The 21,097-nt window shown below is 38.8% G+C and overlaps 1 protein-coding gene across 2 annotated transcripts in view; it reads left to right on the top strand.

The window, feature by feature from the left end:
* Window positions 1-18,341, top strand: part of STK32B (serine/threonine kinase 32B) — a 170,703-nt gene extending 152,362 nt beyond the window's left edge. For both annotated transcript variants that reach the window (XM_005148496.3, XM_031048464.1), the window contains 3 exons: window positions 857-988; window positions 1,753-1,817; window positions 16,781-18,341. In XM_005148496.3, coding sequence (XP_005148553.1) covers window positions 857-988; window positions 1,753-1,817; window positions 16,781-16,919 — 336 coding nt within the window. In that variant the 3' untranslated portion in view covers window positions 16,920-18,341. The remainder of the gene's footprint in view (window positions 1-856; window positions 989-1,752; window positions 1,818-16,780) is intronic.
* Window positions 18,342-21,097: the final 2,756 nt, after the last annotated feature.

The following is a 21,097-nucleotide window of genomic DNA, read 5'->3' as shown; positions in this document are numbered from 1 at the left end:
TTTGTTCAGCCTAGAGCAGAGAAGACTCAGGAGAGACCTTACCACCATGTTCCAGTACTTAAAGGGTGGATACAAAGAAGATGGAGACCCTGTTTACAAAGAGTCATGTAGGAAAAACAAGGGGTGATGGGCACAAGTTAATCCTGGAGAGAGTCTGATTGGACACAAGAGGAAAATTTTCCACGGTGAGAACAATCAGCCATTGGAATAATCTCCCCAGAGAAGCAGTGGATCCCCCAATCCTGGATACCTAAGATTCAGCTGGACAGTGTGCTGGGACATCTAGACTGGGTCATGCTTTGCCTACAAAGGTTGGACCAGGTGATCCTTGAGGTCCTTTCCAACCTGGTAATCCATGATTCTATGAACTATTTTTTTATATAAATGCTGCTAACCAAAAAAGGTCCCTTCCTTGCTTTGTTACCATGGACAGGAGCTAGGTAATTGAATCCATCTTCATCTCTTCAAAAAAGCAGATTTTAATAAGTAAGGTCTTAGAAGTAATCCCCTTCCCTCCTGCACTATTACAGTTGTCATTTTTATTCAGCACTAACTGATATTCTGATGAATGCCCTGAGCCAGATTAATCTCTCTCATTGGAATGACATAACTGCAGTCACTCTAGGAGTACATCTTTGTTTAACTAGGAAGAGGATCTAAGTTTTTATAATTGCTTTATGATTTTCATCTTATCTCCCTTATTTAGAATTCAAGTATCAGTCCAGGCCTAGAAAGACAGTTTTCATTTTACGGTGGTTGTGAAGCTGGATCATTATTAATGGTATTAACACTTGACAAGCAAACTGAAAAACCACCATGATGCTTCAAAGAGTAATTTTTAATCCTTTTGTACCAGAAAGGAAGACTGAACTGTGATCCTACATTTGAACTTGAAGAAATGATTTTAGAGTCCAAACCTCTCCATAAAAAGAAAAAGCGACTTGCCAAAAACAAAGCCAAAGATGGAGCTAAGGAAACCTGCCCACTGGTAAGCTGGGGACTGTGGCTGCAATCAGTGGCATTCCATTTAAATTCTTTAATAGACAAACTCAGTTTTATTAAGACTCAGTGTTGTCATCTCTGAAAATAGACTCAGTCTCTATGCCTGTCATTTTACATACAGCATAAATGATCTCCAAAGCAAGATGAAAAGCAACCATTTATTTCAAATAGTAACAGCATGTTTAAGTTGTAATAATTTTTAAGATTCACTCAGATGCTCATTTAAACTATGAAAAAGTGTTGCCAGTTGGCAAATATGCTTCCCACACATGGACAGATAGTTACAAAGAGTATTTATCCACTGATAATATGAAAAATGAAAACTATGCAGCATGAAAAGCTTGTTATTTATAAATGTTTTAAAGATGTTTCTTGCAGTCTTGATTAATGTGTCCCATGTATAATGACTGATTGTATAAACAGTCTGCACTTTGGAGAAAATGAAGAAATAATAATTTTCCAGACTTGAATTCTCATTTCAGTGAGGTTTTAAGAACTCTGTTGCTGCTCCTAATAATTCTGAATGCTCATGCAAGCTGTTCTTCTTAGAGCTATCAGACGTAAAATTCTTTGTGGGGAATTTCTTCCAAAAGGAAGATTGATTGTGCTATCACTTTTGAAGAGCCTTCAAAATGCCTTTTGATAATATGCATTCATAAGCCTCTTTGTTCAGTATTGTTTCAGTTGTTGTGATTTTTGTCTATGATTTTCCATCTTTTTTAATTAACTTACTCATGCTGTTTTTTAAAGAACGTGCACCTGCAGCAGTGCTTGGAAACCGTTAGGAAAGAATTCATCATATTCAACAGAGAGAAGTAAGTGCAATTCTTAATGCCTGTTTAGCATTCACTACTGAAATGAATTTGAGATTTATTTTTTCTTTCTCTCAGCTTAAGAAAAAGTGATTAATGATCAGAGCAGCATGGTCTAAAGGGCTTGGATTTCCATTGATTTCTTCTTATTACACCGTGTGGTGGTTTGGTAGTTTTTCCACATCTGAAAGCAAGCAAAAGTGCTTGTAGTATCAAACTATGCTAAAGAGATAAGGTAAATACCATTGTCACTCTGAAGAGTAACTGTTGGCAATTAAGCAAAAGGAATACAGTAAAAGGGGCTTTTTCACAAAACAAAACTAAGAGAAGTATGCACTGAATTTCCTTTTTGCCCAACCTGTAGTTGTGCCTGGGATTGCTCTGACCCAGATGTAGGACCTTGCACTTGGCATGGTTAAACTTCATGAGGTTGGCATCAGCCCACCTCACAAGTGTGTCAAGGTCCCTCTGGATGGCATTCCGTCCCTCCAGCGTATCAACGGAGCCACGCAGCTTGGTGTCATCAGCAAACCTGCTGATGGCAGGGGAGTTGGAACTAGATGATCTTAAGGTCCTTTCCAAACCTAACTGTTCTATGATTCTATGATTCTAAGTAAGAAGTTGTGAAATTTTAATAGTATGAACTGCAGTGTTCTGACTTGGAAACACTATTCATACTTCACCACTATAAAACAAAAGATTATTTCAACAGAGTTAAATATGAAACTTATATCAATGAATCCCAAGGATGTCAATAGTTTTCCTGGTCCAACTAATACACTGCATTTCATGTAGTTTACTGTGTGTGAGTTGGTGCCACCATGGATCCATTTGTATTAACAGATATAGTTTGTAACGGGAGAGCTTTTTGTGTCTTTGATCAAATCTAGCAGTTTGTCCAAGTATATTCAGTGGTTTTATTTTACCTAATTGTATCTGCAAGCCTTTGTAATGGAGTTGTGAAATATAAGACATTAATTAAAAAGTGATGACTTATTGTTTACAGGGCAGGTAATTACTGTCTTCTGTAAATAAACCTGGGAAAGGGTTAGGCCATGGGCAACCTCATTTTTCCTGTTACAATCTGGGACATGTCTATTCCCAGTACTGATGGCTCACAGAAATTGCAGCAAGGACTTGCGAAGAAAAAGAAGGTCCAGCAGATTCTTCATGTTATTTTGCATGATCTTTAGCACAAGAGAGCCATATGTTTATGTAAGATCCATAAACAAGAAAAGCCAGACCAAGTCAGCTCATAAGAGGTTTACAGAAAGGTCTTGGCTGACTTCTCTGAATCAGTTCTGGTGTCAGTGCATGAGGAAATTCCTAAACTTTGTCAGATTTTTATTAGCCACAAAACCCAAAATGATTAAGATTGTAATAACAACAGGAAAAGATTACATTGATAGATCAATTTAATGTGTTTCTGATAAGTTGTTCATACAACTAGTTCATTTCCAGGTACTACTCTTTCATCTGCTTCAGTCATATGTCAAGGAAACCCTATAGACAAATAGCAGTTTTTGAAATAATAAAATACCAGGTTTTGTAAAACACCTTCAAAATCCCTTTGTGTGTGCTCCCTAGCATTAAATAATTTCTATTGACATGGTTTTAATTTCCTATTCTTAATTTTTTTTTAGCAGTGCATAGGAAGATTTTTTTATTTGTTTCATATTGCACGACTACAGTAACAGCACAAGCTATAAATGACTCTGAGAGGTTGATGAGAGATCAGGGAGAATTTGAAATGGAGTACAGGCAAAATGGAAGCAAAAGATAAAACACATGCTCTCCATCTACAACAGCATGTGTTTTGGTCATTGCTTGATTGGCTTTGACAAGGTAAAGGAAAATATTTAGTATAGACCTGCAACTGATCCTGCATTGTCTAAAGCCTCATCACAACCATTTCTTGTTTAAACCATATTAGAGCTGAAGAAGGGCAGGGAGAGACTTCTGTAATACTTTTCTAAGACAAACATGTTAATAAGGGAGGAAGCAGAGGTCAAATTTTTGAAGTACAAAGTGAATTCAAGTTAATGGGAATAAAATAAGAGCAATGAGAGACTCAGATATTATTATACCAGAGGGAAAAGGCTACGCAGTATGTGCCAGAGTAATTCATCGTGGCTTTCCTTACACCTTTCTATACCCTCAGGGTTGAAGCTGTACTTACATGGATTTTGCTGACAAATTATTTCTTCCTGTTTTTAAATCTATTTCTATGTTTTATTATATCTAGAAGTGCAGCACCAATTCTACAGTATCTGAATGTGTATTCCCACAGATTTACCAGCAATTTTTCAAATCTGATCTCATTTAGTAGCTGTAGGCTACAGTTTCAATATTTTTTTGGAGGTGGAGGATGGGTGGGGGAGTGGAAACAATATTGTACAGATAACGCCCTACTATTTTTGTAGTTTTATTAAAAAAACTGAGCACAGATTATTTTGCTATTTCTGTGGCGTTATCACTAAACAAATGTTCACATGCATCCTATTTCTTTTTTGTGAATATCCAAAACCTGCAATAGCCCAAAAAAGAAGAAATGAATTCAATATTTGCTTGCAGTGGAATCATATTTCTTACCCTTTACGGTTCCTGAGCCACCTCTTCTCCCTGAAAGATGTCTTCAAGATTAAAGAGATTAGCAAACAAAGAACAGGAGAAAACACAGGAAATACCTACTCCTCAGTTAGATGCTTCACAACTTTTTCATCAAAATTATCAGCCAGCTAATGAAAGTAAAATCATATAGTCACCTTTTCCTGAGTAGAATATGTATTTCACATCTCCAATGTACATGAACATGGGTTAGAAATCTGCAGAAGTAGTTTAATAATTGCAATAGGGCAATAAGCTCACATAAAATACATAGTTTAAATAATTCTACTGGATACATTTGAAAACATTCTAATGGTTTTGAAAACTAAGTCTTTCTACTTAATACGAACAGCCCCCAATAGCAATGCTATGAGATTGATCTGAACAGGCTTGCCTCTTTCCTAAGCTGCTAGTTCACCTTATTTCTCTTCTCAGTATTTGTCCAATACAGCCATAAAAAAAAAAATCTGCCACAGATTGAAGCAGACAGATGGCTGCTGCACATTTCCTTCTCTTTCCTTACTATATTTCCTACTATTTGGCCATACCTGGTTCATTTCTAAAAGGTACTGAAGAGTTGCAAGTGAACAGACAGCTCTCTGTTCCCAGAATAACCAACAGAAGTTGAGGGAGCATATTAACGTGCTTAAAATCATATTGTTTTTTGTCTGATTTTGTCCATATCATAGCTGAAGAGCTTACTTTATATTCTCTGCATTTCTAATAAGATGGAATTTATTATCACTCTCTTTGTACTTCCTTTTTTTTCCCCTTTCAATTGTCTTTTCAGATTCAAATCCAGAGTCCCTGGGTGCTCCGTTTCATTTCAGTTCGATTGGTATTGAATATTCATAATGATTTGCAATATACCTCACTGAATATACTTTCATTAATAGGTATTTTTTGTCACTTAGTGTCTCTGGAGATATTTATTTTACCATAATCCCCATAATACCTGAATGCCTTATGGATGAGGCTACAGCACAACTTTTCTTTTCTTGCCACTTCTGCTGACCTTAATTCAGTTTAAATCCATCTCTGAGCATTTCAAGTGGCTGCTCTTCACTGATACATTTCTTGTTCCTTTTGTATTGGATATGTCTTCTTTTGGAGCTTGCTCCTGCAGTCTCGCCTAATTAGAAAGAAGATGATTGAACCTGGTTTAGTTTTGGCCACTAATAACTAAAGATTGGTCACATAAGCCCTTTCACTCTGCCTTTGACTCCTGTTCATTATTACTGGCTTAGAATTACCAGTCTAAATGTCACTCTCTTCATTATACCAAGCCAAGCTGCCTAAAGATTTGAGCATAGCATGTCCAAGCTAGTAATCTTTCGGTAAGCATATCTTCAAATTCACTTTTTTTAGGGAAAAGGTTGATCACACAAAAGCCATAATTTCAATAATGTGTTCCCTTCACATTTTTATGGAGGAAAAAATAAAAAGCTAATGAGTGTCTGAAACCTCATTTTCGAAACCTGCCTGGAAAAATGGCCAAAGTAACTAACTATATTATTGTAGTGGCTACACTTCACCAAATGGACATCCAACTTTGGGAATTAAAGTTTGTGTGGTGGTGCATATATCAGAGCATTCAATGTACTGAAACATGGTCCTGGAAGGATCAGGGTAACAGATGCAAATCCTCATCGTGGTAGGCCAGCAATTTGTTTCCATTGACTTTCTGTTTACTTTTCTAATAGACACACGTGCACCTCACAAAAATGAATCAAAAAGTGAATTCATAGGCAGAGGAAAGAAAAACTTTCATTTGTGCATCTCAGACTTTGGAGATGAACCAAAACTGTCTGATTCTGAGCACCAGGTAAGATTATTTTTAATAGGTTAGATCGGACAAATCATCTCTCTGATAAATGAAGACCACATAACATGTCATGACTGTTCAGTGAGCAGAAAGGGCTACCTTCATGATTTTTCTTCATCTGTCTTCATGTCCTGCACTAGTGTAAATCCTCACTTGTTATAAGCCTCCATAAATTAAGAATGAATCATGAAGACCGAACTCACCTGGTTTAGGAAAGCATTTTGTGGCCGGTTCCTGGAGCAATACAGAAACAAGACAGTAATATTATTATTGCCAATCATTATGATATTTTGTGTATCTTTTGATATAAATGAGTTATATAAAATAATAAACTATTCCATGATTCTATGAGTTGGAAAGTAAGGAGAATGGTGAGGTGATGAAGTCCTCTTATGGTACCAGAGTAGTCAAAATTAAATCTGACTGCAAAGAGCTGCAGTGGATAATGATAGTCATGGTTACTGAGCTGCAGGATAGCAAGAAAATGGCAGCTGAAATTCAGTACTGATAAATGCAAATGTGATAGGAAGAAAATAATCTAAACTTTATCTTTGGCACAGTAGAATCTAAATTAGCTTAAGTTATGAAGGAGAGAGATTTTGTAAAGCCTGTGGATAGCACTGTGCTGATTTGAAAACTAAAAGGTGTTAATATGCTCAGACTGCAAATAAAGCTACAGAGAAATGAACATCGAGATGTTTTTGTGTACAGGAAGCTGTATGTTCATATACATACACCTGCATTTTCTGTTCTGTGTACAGTTCTGGTTCCTTATAAAACTTACTGAGATGACTAAGCAACAGTTATTCACTCCTTCTGGTAACTCAAGGGCAAAATGCTCCCTGAAGGTTTAAAAGAAAACAAAACTATGCTTTTGTGTGCAAGTCAGCACAGTACTGAGTGGTGCTTTGGATGAGAAAGACACACAAAAAATCTGAAAAGGATTAGAAAAAATTCCATATTCATGCAAAAAATCTATCAAGGTCCATTAGACACAAGACCTCCTATGCACTCACTGGTTTGGGAAGTCTGGAAATGTAAGAAGTGAGGAGGAAATGTCATAACAGACATTTGTCTCCATTTGGCTTATTCCTTGACACTGTACACTAGTGTCTTAAATGGGCCAATATGAGGGACTGGAATTTCTGTTAGATGGAGTGGCAGGGTATGTGCTTTTATGGTTTTTCACTGCTTATAAGGTCTCCATCTGTCTACAGAGTCTTCATAATAGTACAAGGATTGCACAATAAAATATACATATTTATGTGTATATGTATGCGTCTATGGAAGTACGTATATGTCTTGTTTCTGGAAATAAGGAAGGTAAAGGCAGCTTAGGACAGTAAGAGATTTAGGTAAGAGTCAGATTGTCCCTTGCTGTGTTTCAGGGAATGTAAGGCACTTATTCCCTGGGAAGTTCTCAGGGTTGTGAAGCTTAGCTGGAGATCATTTTCTTGTGTCCCACCTGGAGCATGATACTCCTGTTGTGGATGTACCTTAGTGACTGGTCTGGATGGCTTGGCATAAAATACAGTGGCTTCTGAGGATCCCTGTGTCAGGCACCCACCTTCCCTATGTGTTGTGTAGGGAGGTTTGGTGGTTAACAAAAGGCTGTGAGTTATGCTGTATGATTACAACTGAGCTACCAGCAAAGTCTCCTTTTGGTAGCTCCATCCCTCAGGGAATGAAAGAGCTGCATGGTTAACTAGGCTTTACAAGGAGATTCTTGTGAATTGAAGTTTTGGACTTTGGCAGAGAAATCTTGCATGGGGATTAGGTGGAGAGAGATGAGCCAGCAGAGACATTAGTGCAGGCTGTGTTTACTCCCTAGAGATTTGCAGGCTCTGATTCCTGGAACTGCACTGGTGCAAGGGGAAGGGTAGACCTGAACCAGCCTCTTCACAGATGCTTATTCGAGGCTGAGAATGTTTTTTATCAGGTCCCAGTAATGAGGCAGAACCAGACTGGCATTTGTGGAGGGTTGATCCCAGATGGATGCTGGTGCCCACCAAAGCTGTTCTATCACTGCCCTCCTCAGCTGGACAGGGGAGAGGAAATACAATGAAAAGCTTGTGGGTCAAAATAAGGACAGGGAGAGATCACTCACCAGTTACTGTCATGGGCAAAACAGACCTGACTTCAGGAAATGAGTTTATTACAAAACGAATAACGGCAGGATAATGAGAAATAAAGACTAAATCTTTAAACACCTTCCCCTCAGCCCTCCTTTCTTCCAGGGCTCAACTTCACTCCCAGTTTTCAATCCCTCCTCACCTCAGTGGAATGGAGGTTGTGGTCAGTTCATCACAGGTTGTCTCTGCTGCTCCTTCCTCCTCAGGGGAGGACTCCTCACACTCTTCCCCTGCTCCACTGTGGGGTCCCTCCCACAGCAGACCTTCATGAACCTCTCCAGCATGAGTCCTTCCCACAGGCTGCAGTTCTCCATGAACTGCTCCAATGGATCCCTTCCATGGGATACAGTCCTTCCGGAACAGACTGCTCCTGTGTGGGTCCCCCACAGGGTCACAAGTCCTGCCAGGAGTCTGCTCCAGTGCAGGCTTTCCAAGGGGTCACAGCCTCATTCCACAGAGCTGTAGATGTGCATCACCTTCACTGCAAAGGCAGCTTTCACAGGCCTCATACTATTGTTTGTCTTTAAATAATCAGTCTGTTATCAAAATCGTGCTTGTTGCTGTGATCTGCTGTCTGCTAATAAGCCTCTTTACGCCAGCTCCTCTGAAATCTCCCTGCCTTGAGGTCTAGGGTCTTGGTGAAGATGACAGTGGCTGAGAATATGTTTCCAGCAAAGGAGATCTAACCCTAGATGCAGATGAAGAATTATCCTTCTCCCAGTATGTTTCATTTGGACTTCACCCAAAGAATCACTTCACCTTTCACCAGAAAGAATAAAAGTAGAAAATATATCAAAGTAACTCCTCTGACCTATCCATCTGCTGACAACTGAACAAAAGGATGAGCCTGCATCCTTCAAGATACACACCAAAGGCAGGCTAGGAAATTAAGGTTTCGAGAATGAGTTTTGGCCCACACTGCTGAGAAATATCCTTATTCATGGGCAAATGTCTGTAGTTTTAAAACTAGATTCTGGTTAACTAGAAATAAAGTTTTCCCTCTATGGTCCCACAAAGTCTAATAACCAGTACATTAATGGGAAATTTCATAGCTGCTTTCCCATTCCTTGTACATTTGGATATACAGAAGTATCTAAACTGAAAAACTAGTTCACATTTTAAAATGTGGCTGAACAAGACAGTTATTGTTTAAGATGCATCTTTTCTTGGATGGAAAATAACCCACTTCCAAGAGATACCTATTTTACTAGGCTGAATGTGGCTTCAGTATTAATTTTAATCGGTTGGTGTAGTCCTAGTTCCTTAAATGTCTGCACATTGTTTGATGTTTTCATTTATTTACTTCATATCTTCACTCTTATTTTGCTTTATCAATTCCCAAAGCAAACCTGAGGTCTCAAGACATAGCAGGTCAACATGCTACAGCACACATTATGATTTGTCACTTGACTTGCACAAACTAGTATTTCACATGTCACTCACGCCGTATGTGCACCTGAACCCATTATGCTTGATTATAAATTGCTGGTTGATAGAAAATTATATTCACAGGCATTTACTGAGCATAATTACTCAGCAGGAACTATCAACCTGAATCAATTACCCATGGTAAAAGCATATTTCCCCCAGGATATTTAGAAAGGGTGGGTGTAAATGTTGTGAGTGTCAATGGTACAAGAAGACATCTGTGCTACATGGGGATACTTCTTTCAAAATTTTACTTTTCACATTCAAGTGTAATACAGCATAACTTTAGTCTGTGTCTCAGTCATTTAAATATAAATGGAGTTAAAACAGAGTTATTTGAATGATTACATGGCAATCTACTGAGCTATCAAAGCACATGCATCACAGTGTATTAGGAAAACAGACCAGAGGTTATGGCTGTTTCTGTTGAAGCAGTCAGTACCAACCATACATGTTTGCAGTCAGAGACAGAGTTAACTCTTGCTTAGGTGCAGAACAACTCCTACTCCAAAGGGTGCACACAAGGTTTTCAAAAGTGTTTTGAATAAGTGGGGATCAGACAACAAACTGTTTTTCAAGATACAGCCCAAGTCATGCAGAAAAGCTATTGCTGGCAAACCCAGAGCCTGAATATGCTACAGGCGCGTCTGCATGGATGAACAGGCAATTGCACCCCCTTGCTCCCTAGTGACTTCATTACCCAGCTCCTGGCAGTGTTCAGCAGTGTGTGCTATGTTCCAGGCTGATGGGACCATTCAATTTCTGTATGCCTGAACAGTGTGGGTGTAAATTAGCTTTAATCCAGAAGTAAATTGGCTCTGCTAAGCAGTGCAGTGTGTGGTGACCTTATACAGCTGCTAGACAGGAAGGGCCTTGAATCTGTGGTTTGGAGAAGAAAGATATAGCTGTTTTTCTAAAGGTACAAGAACACAATATTCCTTTAAAGTAATAAATTTTAAAATCGTTTGTTTAGCTTCATCTCCTTTAGTAATCAGCGAGGAGAGACTTGTGTCTCCCAAGGTTGATCTGTGACACATGTAATTAGACAACAGACTGGTACTTGTTAATCTGTTAGTGCCTCTATTTATCCTGTAGAGAGAGCTTGAACTAATCTTTCAGTTGTCTACAGTTAACAGGCATAAAATCCATCCTACATTTGTGAGCTCAGCTCATCTCTGCAAAACTAAGTGCTTGCCTGCCAATCCAACAGGCACAGGTCATCTCTAATCTGCTGTTGCATATGCCTGCACTCTCTGAGGGTCAGGTAGTCAAGGGCATCTCATATGTCACCAAACACCACTTGTAGGGCAACTGCATTTGAGCCATATGTACCCAGCTGTGGGGCAGGAGGCCAAGAACAAGCAGGTTGTAAGTGTAAACATTATCAAGGAAGAGCTAAAGACTCTTGACGTCCACACTTGCTAGTCGTTTGAAGAGGTTACTACTTATACCCAGGTCTTCCAAAATACATACCTGCTACTACACAAACACATAATAGCAGTGTGATTCATTTAAAGCTGCTCTGTACACGTTGGTTCTCTATACAGACTCTAAAGCAAGGGGAAATCTGAGCTTACAGACTAATTTTCAGTTTGGAGTTGTGTGGCTCATCATTGACATTGCTGACTGATGAGTGTTGACTCTGCTCCACTCAGCCCTTAAGTCTGTCCTAAGCTTCCTCCAGCATAGAGCAAGATGGTGCCTTCTTTGTTTACCTGAACATGCTTAGCAAATTCATACACTTTTCATTGATTTATATTTTCCTGAAAGCACTGCTGAGCTCACTCTGTGCACAAGCTAAAGGAAAGCCCATTATTAACTCTGCCATGGTTACTGCTCCTCTGTTAGGTGTAAAGGGGTTTTTAATAAGAAAGAACATTAGCTGTATACAGCTGGTTTTTGAGATAATTTAAGTTTTAATTATGTATATAATTAGTTTAATTAATTAGATTTCCACAGTTGGGATTCTTTTGAATCCTTCCTCATTTTTCAGTGTTTAACTTTCCTTCTATTCCTACTCCTTCTTATTCCTTATCCTTCATTTTCCACCGTATTGCTGTTGTCTGTCTGTTTTCTGAAGGCAGTATATAGGCAATCTTCCATACTTCTCAATTGTTAACATGGTTCCTGGCATAATTTTAATAAGGCCACAATTACTCTCTGAAGCAATTCCCTTCACGTTTCAGAGGTTAGTATAGACCAAAAGCTGTCTATGGGCAGCTGAAATACAGCAGCTCTGGTTTGAGGGTTGGAGAATTTAGTCATAAGGATACAAGCCAGCCTGTGCCATTTAGCTTCCAGGCATCAGTTCCTGCACCATTTTACCTTGTGGTGTGAATGTAACTGATGTCTAAAATACAAAAATGACATTCCCATGCAGCACTCTATTTGCTGTCATGAGAGTCCTTCTGGATAGCACTGGGGAATATGAAGTGGATAGCTTGGCAAATGTTCAGGTTAACAGGTAACTTAATCTTGTGCAGGATTATTATATCAGTTAGTTCTTACATACGTTACTATGAAATCAGAGAACTTCTTTTCAAATCAGGGAATTTTACGAAATTTGGCCAGAAGCTTCTCTTTGTTCATATGTCCTGACCATATGACAGCTCCTCATCCTGCACCCCAGGTTTCTTGGGAAGGAATTCTGAGCATGAAACAGCAAGGTAGGATCTGCAGCTCACACCAACAGGATGTGGACAATCCAGGAGTATCATATCCCAGAGTTCTTTTTTGTTAGCATGTGTCCTTAAGATTTACACTGAGAAAAGGTTAGCATTCTCTTCTTTATCGATGGAAGTGCAAAATAAGTAAATTCCCTGTACTTCTGTTCAACTCATCAGCTAATATTTGCTATTTCTTTTGAAAAATAAAGCAAATATCTGGTTTTTCACTCTTTTCTGATATATTTGGTGCTTATTTTGTTTTGAAGAGCAAAAATACTCTTCCCAGATATGCTTATTCAATTAAAAGTAACCTAATCAGGATCCTTTGCTCACTTATTTATTTTAGTTTTTCACTAAAAATGTAGTTCAATGAAAACACGGTAGATGAGAACTAGTAAGCAGAATATTGGCGATAGACACGAGAGAAAGAGTAGCACTCATTTACAATTGTGAAATACTGCCAGCTTCTCCAATTTTCACAAAGAGATCACAGCCAGAACCAATTTATAAGACAAACCATTAAAAATTGCAAGTAGAAAATTATTAAGTGTCCATATATCAAACTTCATTTGTGTTCCCCGCAGCGTCAGCCAGATGACAAGCCAAGCTGCTTATTGTCCCAGGAATCATGATCGGTTATCAACATTTCCACAATTATTGCCTCCAATTGATGATAAAATGATAACAAAAAAATAATAATGGAGGAAGTTTTCAAATACAGTACTCATTATTTTGTAAAAGACTTGTGTGTACTGCAGGACCTACATACTACTGCCAAAAAATTGCCCTGATTTCGCAGTATGAGAGCTTTTCCTGATGCCTGTGAGCTCCTATAAACCTTAGATAAGGGATTTTGCAAGTGATTTGATTTGCATGAGCCTGACGAAGTGACTTTGTTTTTCTTGCTAAAGCATGAAAGATTGTGGGTGTCACGAACGTTTTTACTCAGCACAAACCAAGGAAACTGACTCTTTTTACATCTGCTGGGTGCAAATGAGCTGACATGACCAACATTGTTAGTTTACAACTGTCTACCACCTACTTACCACCAAACATTATTTAGGTCAGAGAGGTAAATCAAAATATATGACTTCTCATGATGCTTATACTGATATGTAAAGTTCAAGCTACCCAGTAGCTTGAACAGTAGCTTTCTGTTTGTACTTTCCATCATACTCCAAGTTACCAACACCAAGGGTGATGCTGTTCTTTGAGGTGGCAGTGTGAGTCCTTTGAGTCTTCACAGTCCAAATTCCTCATTTCATTCAGGCCTGTGAAGCACAGAACAGTACTTAAAGCACAAAGCTCTCAGCTTCCATCATTCTCTGCAGCAGCTGCCTCAACATCACATTCTAGATGTGCAACTAGAAGCAAAGTCCCACGCTGCCTGGCGTGTTCCTGTCCATTTCATCCTTTGCCTAATTAAGAGCTGCAAGTACAAGCCTGTACCATGCTCTGTCACCAGTTCATCTAGAAAACTCTCCTGTGGGCATGGGTTTGATAAAAATAAAAGATTTCATCAGACCAAACATGGCTTCAATTTTCTTTTTGTTTCTATTTCTTAGCCACAACTTACCAAGCTCAGATTTATGACTAAAGCTCCAAACCACGTGAGATTTCAGTACAAATATAATTCCCCATGAATTTCACCACACTATATTATTTGTACTTGTCAAGAGAGAAGCTGAGGCACAGAAAAGGGCTGTAATTTGTCCAAGGGGTGACAGACATAGAAATAGAACCTGCATCCACTGATTGTTAATCCATTACTGCAGTCCCCAGGGCACACTGGTAATTAGGTGTTAGCATGTCCACAATAGCCCTGTATAGAGAAGTCTTTAATGCCATTTTAGTCACTGAATAAAGTGATTGATAAATTATTGAATAGTTAAATAATAGTTAATATTGGATCATTACATTAGCAACCTGTTGCTTACTTTAATAGCTTGTAAATATGGGTTGTAAATCTAGATACAGAAAGTTAATGTCTGAAAAGGAAATACAATGAAGCATTGCTAAGACAATATATTCCTTTCGACTTCCAAACCCCCATAATCTAATTACTTCAATAATACATCTGGGAAGTAGAAATAGGGTAAAAGAAAATAATGGAAATAAATTAACAACAGAAACCACCTCTGTAGAGAGTGGGAAATTTGAGGCTCCTCAGTGGTATCTTTTGAACTCAGTGTGGGCTCAATTTCTCTGTTTTTTTCACTGTCCTCCTTACATGCTGCCTTTGTGCCAATGTGAGTGTTAAAATGGATGTTTTCCTGCTTTATCTTGTTATTGAGAGTTCTTATTTTCCCGTTAATTTTAACAGAACAGTAAATGTCTTCTTTTTTAGTATTTTATGAACCAAGTAAATAAACAAATTCAGAGAGAATACTCTTGCATGTCTTAGACCAACACAATGATTCTTCAGATCTCCACAGACCCAAAACTTGTTTAATCCTCTATTTAGCAGTATGAACAGGTTTGCAAGCCATAGTTTGCAACATGAGTTTCCAAGTACTGTAGCTTTTTCTTTCAATGCCTATAAATACTTCAGCCTTTTGAAGGACAGTAGCTCAGACCCTAAGGAGTTCCAAGACTTTTTCTTATTCAATTACTCTCCCAGTAATCCCTTTCTGAAGACCATATTAAAAAAAAATAAATGCCATGACATTTGTTGCGTTCCATTCATTGGTGCCAAGACAGCTTCAACAGTAACTTCTATGCCCCATTCAGTTGTGCAGAAGTTATATACTGCAATTTTCTTAGAATCCTTGAATGCAGATCCAATCTTGATGCTGTGTCAACATCCATTTGAGTGACTGGCTCTAAAGCTGTTTGACTGATGGTTTGACTGGAGATGATGGTCGAATATCTCATGAACAGTAAAATGTCTCTAAGCTCATGACACACAGTCATGAACATTGGTGAAGATAAGCCACTGGCTTTTCAGCTAGGGTCTCATATTTCTTATCCTATCCTCTAATATCTCAGTCATCCATTGGCCTGAGGACTCGGTGATAACCACTGTATTTCTGGTACACTTATGAAAATTACCATTAGGGTAAATGCTTTTAGTAATTTGTTCCTCTAATCTGCTGAGGGTTTTTTCCAGTCTGCCTTATATCTATTTATTTAATGTGCCTGTGTTTGTGCTCTTTTAAACTCACTCTATTTGGACAGTGTTTTCATAATTTTTACTTTAGCATCTTTCTTGCCCTGTTTAGTATTTTCATGTCCTTTTGCATTCCCTTCTGAGTATGATGTCTCCATAGTCTTTATGCCACCTGAAAGTATTTTACCATTTAAAACTGACCCTTTACATTTCATTCATGAATGCTTTTCCATTATCGAGCATTTTATTCATAGTCAGTGTTACTTGCTAGGTTTTTATGGAGTACACCATGCATACCATTTACAATCAGTATAAGAACTTCTTCCATAGTATTCTCTGGTGCCAAGTCTTGGTCCCTTTTTCAGGAGTGCATCAACATCTGTTTTTCATTTTGAGAAAGCAAACAGAAAAAATCCTCCAAAAGAGCATCTATTAATGTTTTAGAAATAAAATGATCCCTACCTCATAGCTTCCCCATGAATTTTGACACCTTTCTTGAAAGTACTTACATTGTGTCTATGTTTGGAGGAAAATATTTGTATATTACATGAATCACAGTAAAATCACTGAATTTGATATCACTGTTGAACAGAAATGCTGAGAAGCTTGATGATAAAACAGCTGGTACCTCTGGGGCTGTTGCTGTTCTCTAGAAAATGACGTCAAAAGAAGACAGCTTTGCAGTCTTTGAACAACATAGGATTGTTGTTCCTTAAAATCACCTAGGAGGTTTTGACAGCCTATGAAGTAATAACAAGAGGCATACTGAATATACCTTCATCTTATGTTTTTTTCTCTTTTACTGAAAGAGTTTACTGATAATTTTGCAGGACAGTATTGGAGAGCAGCTGCTTACTGCCATTGTATGCCCAGCCAACAACTCTCATAGTTTAGTCAAGTTGCAGTCTGAGCAGGGGTGCTAAGACCAGAGAAAGCACTGTCCTCTTCTGGCTATTTATGATAGGCTTTAATGAAGGTAAGGTTTGACCAAGACCCAACTGCACGTATTTAGGAGGGAGCAATCAGTGTTTAAAGGAAATAGGAGCTGTAAGGCTCAAGAAGTTAGTAGAGATCAAGTGGTGTAGGAATCCTTTTTATACACCAGTGTATGTGGGTATCCACAGGACAGGCAGTGGCAGTTGTTCTGATACAGGTATCAGCACATGTTAGCTTTATCAATATGTTTTAACCTTTGGCAGATTAAGAAGACAGCAGGATCAAAGTGGACAGACTTCCAGCATGGACAGCAGGGCATCCCTTCAGAGCCACGAGAAACTTCAAGATGGACGTAATAACAATTTACTGGGACACGGCTGCACAAGAGGCTGCAGCAGCTAGTGAGCTACAGCCCTGCACGCACTTCAAACTTCAACCCTGGCAAGGCAAGGAAAGGTCCTCTCTGTGCATGCCTTCTTCTTCACGCCTGGGGTCCTGGGACACTTAACTAACTCCTCCAACAGCAGTATCCCCAGCCAAGGACAAAGCCACAGAGCACACCGGCTGAGACTTTCCACATACAACCCTGCTCTTCGTTTGATTCTGCCACTGGAAAAATGACCATCAGCAGTGAAATACAGTTTTATAAGTAAGAGTGACTTTCCTTTTCAAAATCCTGGAAGTAAACTTGAAACAATTCATTAGGCAGCCTCTCAGAGATTGCCAAGCTTGTTCTCTGTGGACCAGCTTTATCTTGAAGGCTTTACGTTACCCTCTCTGTCTCCATTAATTAAAATGGAATTTTGTGAAACTGCTGGACACAGCTGTTTCTGAGCACCTGCTGTTGAGTTTATAACAGAAGTGTATGATGTAAATATGTGAATGTAGTGTCAAATAGGCCAAACACTGAATAATTTCATTCAGATAACTGAAGCCCATTGGAAAAGTTGCAGCGTGAATGTATTCACATTGTTCTTTAACATCATGTGTTCTGCTTTGTAGTAAAAGATGTGACCCTGGCCAAGTCAAAGTTTTGCTAGTGACTTTAGTGGATGCAGGATCAGACACATTAGTAGTGTATGTTAACCATGACAAAGAAAGACCTTTATGTAACAATAGGCTGACTGAGCCGGAGTTTAAAAGCAGTTTGGTAAGGAGAGATAAAAACATTAAGAATTTGCTCAGATCCATAGTTAAGTGTTATAAAATGTGAAGAAGTTACATGTGTCTCTGTTTTCATGGATCTATTCTGGATGAGAACTATCCCGAATAGAAAAAAACGTATTTTATCCAAAGTGTTGCTGACATGAAAGCCTTTTTTTTTTTTAAACAGCTTCACAATTACAAACATTTATGGTGTTTTACAACTTGTACATTCCACATTTTGGTAATAAATGCATGCTTGTTCTGTCCTATTGTGCTTTAATTTTTAAGGGTTACCATCCATAAGCAAATTTCATTTCAACTTTTTAAAACAAATAATTTAGGCTTTTGGAAGTGAAAACCATTTTATTTGTAATAATCTATTTTTACTGTATGGTTTCCATTCTATCTTTTGCAAAACAAAGTTTTTTGTAACTGAATCTATTTTAAAATTTGGTTTTACATTATATGTAATTTCTGTCAAAATTTTTCACAAAATACAGATTTTTATTGCCCCATGAAATGAGGTGGTGTTCCTGTCAACAACAGAGCAGTTTACAAAATACTAAGGTAAAGTTTTTACATGTGTCATGAACATGGTGTTGGTCTGCTTCCTTAATTATGATCAAGCAAAGAAGCAGAGTTTTTTCATGATAGGACAGATTTCATTGCCCGGAATAAACTTTCTTATGTCAATCCCTTCTTACAGTGTTTAATATTGTTTTCACTTGGGAAGGAGCGAAGTGGATGAAGTTTCACATAATTTCTGGAAACACCTATTCTTCTATTGTTTTTCTATTGTTCTGATCAAAATGCATTATGATCTTGGATCTTGATCCTGGAAAGAAATGAAAGATTTTATTTACTAGAGTAATCTTACCAAAGTTAATGATACTACTCACAAGCAAATGCTTGCAGGATGTGTAATGTATCAGGTGATACAGATTAGAGTTATGGAGTTTTTGGAAGTAGGGCTAGCAATTTATTAAGGTTTTGCATGTGAAAATTTCCAACCAGAAAAAAAATTGGAAAAAAAAGAAAAAGACAATTGCACCTTTGCTTTTCTGCTATTATTATACTTGTTTTGAACAAGAGTTACTGTGGGTGATCTCGTACAACATCAACAGCATAGTAGGGAACTGTACTAACACCTTAATTCAAGCTGGGAGGGCATTTTTGAAGTTAATGAGTCAACCTTACAGCCCTGCTGTATTTTGTTCATCCTGTAGCACCCAAATCAGATTCTTTTTGGATTATACAAACCCAGAAGATGTGCTTCAAGAGCAGTTGATGTCATTCATCCAGCTGTGACCTGTAGACCACAGGAATCAGTGAGAGAACAGCTGAAGTTAAACCCATTAGACATGCTTCATGTGTATCTCAGGTCTGCATTGCCAACTGCTCTGCTTTGCAGAGCCCCTCTTGTTGGGCTCTGCTGCCTGCTACTGTACATGCACCCACAGAGAAGCCTGGGTTTATAGATAAAATGTTTATAGAATGAAGGATCCACAGTCTTCAGAGTGCAAGAAGTTCACCAGTGACTGTAGTAAAAATCTAGGGAGTTTTCTGCAGATAGAATTTAATCAGCTGCAAGATTCTACCAGACATTTGCAGTCTGATCTGCTGGATGCTCTGTGTCTTTGCCAATGCTCTATTAATCTGGTTTTGAGAGAAGCCTGGCTATTCCATAGATGGCATCTACTTAAATATGTTTGCACAGAGTATTGTGCACGAATGCAAACTCACTCAGACACTTTAATTTCACGCTTGTTGTCACACGATCATTTCTCAAACAACTTTACTATCTGCAGAGAAAAGAAATCATATCACCAACTGGCTTTATCCAGAGTCCATAGCACTTCCACTGACTGCAAGATGAACGTTATGCTGCATATTATTATTTTTGTCTACTTATTACACAGGTCAGAGAATACCCTCAGCTGTACTGCGGAGACCCAAGGTAGAATCAAAACATCACAGAATCATAGGACAGTTTGTGTTGGACGGGACGTTTAAAGGTCATCTAGTACAATTCCCCTGCAATGAGCGAAGATTTCACAGACTCAGAATGGTTTGGGTTTAAGGGACCTTACAGAACAACTAGTTCCAACCCGCTGCCTGGGGCAGGGACATTCTCCACTGCACCAGGTTGCTCAAAGCCCCTTCCAGCCTGGCCTTAAGCACTTCCAGGAATGGGGCATTCATAGCTTCTTGGGTCGGTGAGTGCCAATGCCTCACCACCCTCACAGTAAAGAATTTCTTCTTTTTATCTAATCCAAATCTCCCCATTTTCATGTTAAAGCCATTCCCCCTTGTTCTAGCAGTACTCGCTCTTATGCAAAGTCCCTCTACAGCTTTTTGGTAGGCCCCCTTTAGGTGCTGGAAACTGATTTAATGTCTCCCCAGCCCCTTCTCCAAGATGAACAAACCCAGCTCTCACACCCTGTCTCCATAGGAGAGGTTCTCCACCCTTCTGATCATTTTTGTGGCCCTCCTCTGGACTTGCTCCAATAGGTCCACTTCCTTCTTGCGTTGGGGTCCTCAGAGCTGAATGCAGTACTTCAGGTGCGGTCTCACAAGAGTAGAGCAGAAGACAAGAATCACCTCCCTTAACCTGCTGGCCATGGTCCTTTTGGTGCAGCCCAGGATATTGGCTTTATGGGCTGCATCTTCAACTAGACCAAGTTGCTCAGAGCCCCATCCAACCTGACCTTGAATGTTCAGGGGTGAGTCATCTACTTATGACCATCTATGTGTCATAGGTTGCCATCTATCTGGGCAACCTATATTCTTAGTTCATCTTTTCTTTTGACTGGCATAGCTGTAAGGAAATGGACCTTATAATGCTGCAGAAGAAGAGTTCTCATTCTACATAGTATGTGCTTTGTGAGGACAGAGCAAGTACTACAGGAAAAGTCATACAGCTTGGGAGTAAGCTTGAGAAGTGCTTGGTTGGGACTTGTCTCCTCTAGTTTTAGACATAAAAGAAGTGTCCACATCTGCAGCTGTTAGTAAATCTGGGTTCAAAAATAGGGAGGGAGGACAGGGCAAAGAGGCTTTTAAGATGTCGTGCACTTGCTCCATCTTTTAGCAGATGGCTCTCTGTGTAGCTCTGCCACCATGGAAGTAGTGTACGTCAGCGTACACAGTTCAGACATGTACATGTACATTGTGCAGTGACATTTATTCAGGTGAATCTTGTTTGTGATGAGACAGTTTGTGGAGATCCAGTCTAATCCTTATGAAAAAAGTGAGAACATTTCTGATCACTTCAACAGGAGTGAGAGAACTTTAAACAGTTTTTACCCTTATGTACAAAAATAGTATTAGAGCACTGAGAAATTACACAAAAATAATCTCTTGCAATGAACACTGCCTTGCTTTCCAGCAGAAATGAAAGGGGTGAAGGCAACCTAAATAAGATGTAGAAGGTTTTT

The sequence above is a fragment of the Melopsittacus undulatus genome, chromosome 7 (assembly GCF_012275295.1).
Source record: "Melopsittacus undulatus isolate bMelUnd1 chromosome 7, bMelUnd1.mat.Z, whole genome shotgun sequence".
NCBI lineage: Eukaryota > Metazoa > Chordata > Aves > Psittaciformes > Psittaculidae > Melopsittacus > Melopsittacus undulatus.
Note: the sequence above shows the minus strand (reverse complement) of the source record. Positions and strands in the feature narration are given on the sequence as shown.